At 33.7% G+C, this 7846-nt stretch overlaps 1 protein-coding gene across 1 annotated transcript; it reads right to left on the bottom strand.

Moving 5' to 3' along the window:
• Nucleotides 1–5885: 5885 nt before the first annotated feature.
• LOC128985108 (uncharacterized) lies at nucleotides 5886–7496 on the bottom strand. The gene has a single exon (XM_054404489.1). It carries the CDS (start codon nucleotides 7494–7496, stop codon nucleotides 5886–5888), a length of 1611 nt encoding a protein of 536 aa, XP_054260464.1.
• Nucleotides 7497–7846: the final 350 nt, after the last annotated feature.

Here is a 7846-nt window from a genome sequence, read left to right as displayed (position 1 = left end):
TTGTTTAACATTTTCACAATACCTCCATGTATAATGTTTTGTGTATTGTTGGTCAATACAAATATGTTTATAAGTTTCAATACACTCTAAATACTAATAAAATATTCCTAGTTAGATTTTGCGAATAGTTATCTTACAGTGTTTAACTGTTGTAACGCGATTGTGAGTTGTTTACATACAATATACAAATGTGCATAAATATTGTTTTTAAATTATGTAAATAGTATATTGTTTGGTTGCATGAAATAGGTATTTGATATTTACACCGTAAGGTCCCTCTAGGTAAACGTAGGAAAACAGGGTTTTCGTCAATAATGGTATTTGAATAAGGCTATATTCCCGTGAGAAGCTAGTATTACGAGATTTTGTTCCCGTCAAAATCCAAGTTTATGGAGTAAGACAACAGCATAGTTCCTAAGCTCAGGGGAAATAAGTCTCTTTCTATATACTTGATAACACGTTCTTCTCATGTACCTTCAGTAAGTGCAACGTTTAACTGGATAAAAAAAAGTTTAAGAGATGTAAGGGTTACTAGATAGTTTAATTGTGCATAGATTTTTTTCCTACGCCAGAAGCATTTTATAATTAAAATCAACGTGAGATAATATAATAATATTTCTGTTATCCAAGAGTATTTCTACGTACGCTTTACCATTCGCTACAACTAAGGGGACTGAACAGTAGGTTAATGAATATTGTGCTATGTTCATTAAAACATTTTCTTTAGCTAATCAAAACTCCATTTCCGTAAAATAAAATTTAAAAATGCGTTGACCTACCCAAGCGTTATTACAATAAAATTCAATCTTTTGCTCATTAATCTAACCATAGCTGTATCAAATATATATTAGAGAAAGTTAATAATATGTTTGAACCTCCTTAAAATAGTTGTATGTGTATGTGTCATTACTTTTATATATAAATTAAAAGGCAAGCATGTTTCTTGAAAAATTTTTTCTCAGCTCGTGTGCATCGCAGGGAAAATCGACGCATCATGTTAGAAAGATATTTTCCTGTACATGTGCTAAATCTCATTATAAATCAAAATAGGAAAAAAATAACAAAAAATACTAACAGGGGCCTGATAGGTTGCCATGCTGGTGACGAAAACAATGAAATACAAACATAAAATCAAAATTAATGGAAGAAACTCCAATCACACGTTTTAATTACAGGGTAGGGGGAAAATAGAGAAGTCATTACATATATTTGGTCGAGCTTTCGACAACTAGATGACCTCTAGTATATATTTAATGGACATTACTCCCGTATTAAAAGTATTTCAATGATTACCCTCAAAGTGCCTATGTCATTTTAGACATGTCAATTGAAACAAAGTAGATTCTAAAATTATTTTATATGATTATGTGAATATTTTTTAAAGTAATTTGACATTGTTTATGACTTTGTAGAAATCAATCTCTCATAACACACATAAACGCTTGCATACAATGTGCTTTATTAAGCACAATATAACTTGGGGATCATTTCCTGGTGGAAATAGCTCGTTGTCCTCATGCATATTCGAACAGTTAACAATGCGATGTAATGAAGAGCTTCCACCATGTGAGGATTCAATTTATAAATTAATTGCTGCATCTTTTTCCACATTTAAATTTCTAATTCCTACCAAAAATTTTTTGATGAAATCACCATGACCACACAATATTTTAATGCATGTTTTCCCTAGGGTTATATTCTTTCTCCCTCGTTTACTGTCCTTATCATGTAAGATATACAAAAAAATTGATAGTACATTTAATCACACATAACAGAAGTGGGCATTTATAGTAATATTGTCTTAATTTTATAACACATTTTATTGCAAGTTATCCAACTGATAGTGACTGGCCAGAGTTGACAGATAAATATTTAAAGTTCTCTTTTTAAAGCCCACAAAATATTAAACAAAACGCACCTGCTAACTATGAACTAGAGTTACTTTGTGGGCGATTAATTTAATTGGTCCCTTAGGCCGCAAATGCTCAACTTTGGTTATTAAATAAACACAAAGCAATCCATTACAGTTCTGCATGTTTTAAAATTAGAGTAGCTCCTTTTAGTCGAATTTAAGCCTTTTATTCGCCATTTAACCAATATTTAATCGTCAATTTCATGTGTAGTAATGTAATGGTAATTTTCTTGCGGAAATAAATATTTCTTGGTATTTTAAAGAAGTTTGTATTTAATTTGGCACCAGGATGTTATAGGAATTTTCCGATCTACTATATATTGATTTTAGTGCTTTGTTATCTTACGATGAAGAAACTTATTACAATCTCAAATTTTCACCCAAGGTGATAAAATACCTTGTTATGATGCATATAAACAGACCTATAAATCCTTCCTAACGGCAAACAATGGTTCGTAAAAAACCACTTAATTTTCGTTTGAAAAGTATTTGTAAATTTCTAGTGTACCTTGCTATCTTGATATATCTTACACAACCTACACATGGACACAAATATCAAATGTAATGCTTACCTGTATAGTCGTAAACTGTATTTTATAGTTTAAGAAAGTCTTTAAATCCCTCATTAGGAATCGATTCTCGTTTCTAAATATATGATTATTTTGTATGGACTGTACAGTATTAAACAAAACATTAAATAATCTTGTAATTACACAATAACTATATAATACAAGTTTAAAAAAATTGGTGGAAGGATATACTGTTCGACTAAAGAACATTGTGCCTATCACGTCACAGTGATTAATAAGCGATACAACCAACGAACTAATTAGGTGTACAATGTGGTTGTCAGCTTGCAATATTGAACGGAGCTAGCTAATTAATCCAATACTTTCAAATCAATGCTACATTCGGTTAAAGTAAATTAGATGTGTAATTGCATTTTAAAAAAAAAAACAAAGCATCATCTGTTTCTTGTAAATAAGATCCCTACTAAAGCCAATAGCATCTTTGTTGCACATATTATATGGAATGCCTATTCATAATATCCAAAGTCAGTGATACATTTGGTTCACATGTAATGGCTATTTGGAGTACCTATCTAGAGTCAATTGTGCATTAGCGTAATTCCGGTGACCCTAAATGGTTATTCATTTTATAGTAAATTATGCTCAACGTTATTAATCCCATAGTTTTTCCGTTTAGTTCTGTAATTTGTATGTGCAAGTTTAGATGATTCATTAACTTACATATTTTACGACTTAACTTTTTCATATCCCTTGCGTAAAATTTCATGGAGACCAATAAACACAGAAGGCACATGTTGGATTTATAAAAATTTAAATTCACGATGAGAATAACCCAATAGTCCGATCTGTACTATTTAAGATATTATATACCTTTCCAAAGTTAGTTACTATGACTGTGCTAAATTTCTTCAGTATGTGTAAAACAAAAGCACGAGTGTAGCTTCGCTCGCTCCACTTAACAAATAAAAAGCTTAAGCCTTTTAACTAGGTTGTATTTTACTGAAGATCTTCTGCCCTTCTGATTTACATATTTTAAGCTTCTAAGAAAATAAGATAAACGTTTTCATCAATCCCTAAAATCTACTCATTTGCAATAGGATTTCCATTTTGTCACAGCGTGAAATTTTCAATTTGCCAAACACGTTTCTTCAAAGCCCTTACAGTACAGTCAAAAGGAATTTTGTATACTTATCTTAAAAGAAACGTGGTTTTAATACTTAGATTTATGTATCGAAAATCTATTGCAATATTATCAATACAGCGATCTTATTGTTAAATTTGGTCATCTACTAGCTTTAATAACTTTGAAAAACGTTGTTATATAAATTATAAAACATATTTACTTGACAAAAAACATTTAAATAGTTTCTAAACATTTAAAAAAAATAATTATGAGAGCCTTTGTTGATAAGGGTAGCAAGAAATACGGACATTTTATTTCTTTAAAGTAACTTGTGGTTTAGTTCTGGCTAAAGAAAAAATCCAAGCGTTGTCGAACGAAAACCAAGCAGATTACTCATAACCTTGAATTAATATGGAGAAAGTGAGTTGTAAGAAATACATTTCAAATGTCTACCCGTACCTATATAGAGTGTCTTTAACATGTGCACCGTTCATTTAGTGATATATGCATATTGATTTATAACATTTTATAACAGTGATGTATCGGACAATTCAGTTGAATAAATTAATACCGTTGGTTAACCATTGAACCAATCACCGATAGCGTCCTACCCCCTACCTGTCCGGTATGATCCTTCTCTTCGGCCTTTAGTTGCCCACCACCTACACCGGCTTCACACCTAATGCGACTTCTTATTTCACCCCGGTCTTACGAGTTCTTCTAAAAGTAGTGTTAATTTAAGAGAAGTGTTAAATCAATGAGTGCCAAAAATTCCACCTTTTATTGTTTATGCTCTATGTGTAATATATGTGTATTATCTTGATGATAACCCGCACCCAGATACTAAATTATAAATAAGTGGAAAGTGACACGTGTTGTAAAATGTACTAAGAAAACGTTTTAATTAGTTTTTATTAGTTTTACATTCACAAGACATTATTAACTCGATGCTGGAAGTACTTTTGTTATTCTTATTATTTATCTAACAGATAATTACTCATATAATTTGTTCTGATATAAATAGTTTATGCAATTTTTTTCTGAAATCTTATTTTGTTGCACTTTATAGTAAAATTACTATTGATCAAAGAAATATGGGTAAATATGGGTAGGCAAACACTAATTTTTTTTGAATATCGTCATTGTTTTGTATAGATGAGTGTGATTTCAAAAAGAGAAATTGTTATTAAAATTCACCAAGCTTTATAACCCCAGCGACCATATCATATATATAGATGAACAAAAAAGTGGTGAAAATCAATTGATAGAAAATTAGCCATTTAAGATCTTATCATTTTAAACTAAGCATGAAACATTAATTCACAAGAGACTAATTGAGCAATAGTTGGTTGAAACTATCACAGTTCTGTTTGTGACACATGTTGTGTGTATGACAGCTGATATACAGTCAGCCATTCCAGTTGTTTGAACAAAGGGGAATTAAAAATTAAATTCCTGACTTTGCTACCAAACTGAATAATTGCTGGTTCAATAGATATTTGTTAATATAGTAGAAATCAAGTTTATTGATCTGCCTAAACAGTGAGTTACTACCTACTGGAAAAATAATAAATTCATTTGAGTTCAGAAAATATTATAATGATACAAAATTAAATTAACCCTTTACAAATCAAATCAAAACTATTCTCTTGATGAGATATTTAAGTCCAAATTGGAATAGACAGAGAGGAATGATGTGTAGAGATGTACTCACGACCTCGAAGAGAAGAAATTAATGAATGTTCGTTAATACCAAGTAATGGAGATTAACACTTCTTGAGAAAATAAAATATAACACTGTGTGCACACAAACTTCTGGTGAATGTTCCTCACGGTTAAATAAAACTTCTGTTGAAACAATAGAGTCAATAATTGATGATTTAATATGGGATACTGAGACCCATGGTAAAATAATTAGAGGGATTCAGAGACCCTCATAATGTTTGATTCACATGAAGACTGCATAGTAACTGCGTGAGTTGGAGCAGTGTACAGGAAAAACCACTGGTCAGTCTATATCATGTCGGCTGGAACTGATAAGCAGGATACGCAGCACATTCCTCTGCATTGTCTGCCTATCTCTCTCTCTCTCTCTGTCTGGCTTAACTTAATACAATTTTATTTTATGAACTCACTTAAAATATTATTCTGAATTGAACCAAAAAGTGCAGTGATTTATTTACACACAAAACATTTAAATATCTATTATTTAAATGACAAAACAAGTATTATTTTATTTAAAATAAATTTAAGTTTAGACCTAATTTGAGAATGCTCAAACATACCGCCCACCGAAATTTCAAAGGAAATTTCTAGCATCTTACTTAAAAGGGTCAGAATTGATTGAAAGAAGAGGTACCAATTTCACAGCTGGACGTTGGAATTCAGAGTCACTGGTCTTGACAGTCATCACTCGAACAATTCCATCACGGCCTGGGTGAGTCTTGATGATTCTTCCAAGAGGCCACTGCAAGACAGGTCCATTTTGATCCTTAAGAAGAACCAAGTCTCCGATTTTAGGGTTTGTAGAAGATCTTGTCCATTTTCCTCTCACTTGCAGGATGTTCAAGTATTCCACTCGCCACCTCTTCCAAAAATGTTGAACCATCTTGTGGACTAGTTGCCATCTTGTAAGGACGTTTTCTCGAAGATCAAGAAGAGAAGGTTCGGGAGGAGCAACAAGAGGGCATCCAACAAGAAAGTGTCCTGGAGAAAGAAAATTAGTTTCTTCTGGACTAGCTGACAAAGGACAAAGTGGTCTTGAATTCAGAACTGCTTCTACTTGGGTGAGCAAGGTTGACCACTCTTCATAAGTCAAAGCAGTTTCTCCAGCTATCTTCCTCAAATGCGTCTTGGCTGATTTCACTGCGGACTCCCACAGTCCACCAAAGTGTGGGGAGTAGGGAGGATTGAAATTCCATTTTACTTCCAGTTTAGTAGTTTGCTGTAGAATTTCTTCTTGTGTAGTCTGATTGGAGTACCATATTCCTAACTCTCGAAGACGATTAGCTGCTCCTCTGAAGTTTGTTCCACAGTCGGAATACACTTGTTCAGGAAGACCTCTTCTAGAAATAAAACGTCTGAAAGCAGCCATAAAGGCATCTGTTGAGAGTGCGGTTACCAGCTCTAAATGCAAAGCTTTAGTTGCCATGCAGACAAAAACACAGATGTAAGTCTTGGCAGTGGTTGCTTTTCTTCTTAACGACTCTCTCATAGTCAAAGGTCCAGCAAAGTCAACACCAACATGTAAAAATGCTCGGCTTACATTCACTCGTGGCGAAGGAAGATCAGCCATCATCGGGGAAAAGGTTTCAGCCTTTAGCTTGAAGCACCTTAGACATTTGAAGGTTCGCTGACGGACAATATTTCTCAGTGATGGTATCCAAAATCGTAATTGAATCAGAGCTTGAAGCAAGTTGGGTCCTGGGTGTAGGTAGATTTTATGGTAATAATCTACCAACAATAAGGTGAAATGACACTTTGGCAGAAGGATTGGGTGTCTTTGATCTTCTGGGATAGCTGCATTATTTAGCCTGCCGCCCACCCTGAGTATCCCCAGTTTGTCAAAGAAAGGGGTAAGTTTATGAAACTTATTGAGGACAGCAGTTGCACATCTTCTGTCGCCATCAATAGAGAAAAAGTGTGATTGAATTTTCTTGATGCAGGATAGTAAGGACTCTTGAATTTCCTTAGGCTGAAGGGGTCCTTTAAGACGACTAGTACTGTGTAGTTTAGCTTGACAATTGTAGATAAATCTTCTGATCCAAGATATTACACGTAGAAGTTTGTAGTATGAAGAATAGTTTTCCATCATCTTGATAAGCTCTGGCTCAGTACTATTTGAGACAAGCACTTGTGGTTCAGCTTTCACTTCAGGTAGGGGCTGCTGCTGGAACTGTACTGTAGACTCTGGCCATTTATCTTCAGGCATATTCATCCACTTAGGGCCATGCCACCATAGATCACAGTTAGTTAGTTTATCTGGTAAAAGTCCTCTAGAACCATGGTCACTTGGATTTTCCTCTAATTTAATATGTCTCCACGATGAAACAGGAGTATGTTCTGAGATATGTGCAACTCTGTTTGCTACAAAAACTTTAAGCTTGTAAGTTGGTGTATTCAGCCATCCTAAGACAATTGAAGAATCAGTGAAGAAAATAGGCTTCTGAAACTGATTACTGGCAAATTGGCTGAGGGTTTCCATAACAGAGTGGAATATTGTTGCAAGCAGGTAGGCTCCACACAACTCTAAGCGTGGGATAGACAGTGTCTTGATTGGGG

Source organism: Macrosteles quadrilineatus, unplaced genomic scaffold (genome assembly GCF_028750875.1).
Source record: "Macrosteles quadrilineatus isolate MER2022 unplaced genomic scaffold, UCM_ALF_1.0 Scaffold_2__2_contigs__length_208266976, whole genome shotgun sequence".
NCBI lineage: Eukaryota > Metazoa > Arthropoda > Insecta > Hemiptera > Cicadellidae > Macrosteles > Macrosteles quadrilineatus.
Note: the sequence above shows the minus strand (reverse complement) of the source record. Positions and strands in the feature narration are given on the sequence as shown.

Coding starts and splice junctions, on each gene's coding strand:
- LOC128985108 (XM_054404489.1), bottom strand. CDS start 7,496: ATGCCTGAAGATAAATGGCCAGAGTCTACAGTACAGTTCCAGCAGCAG.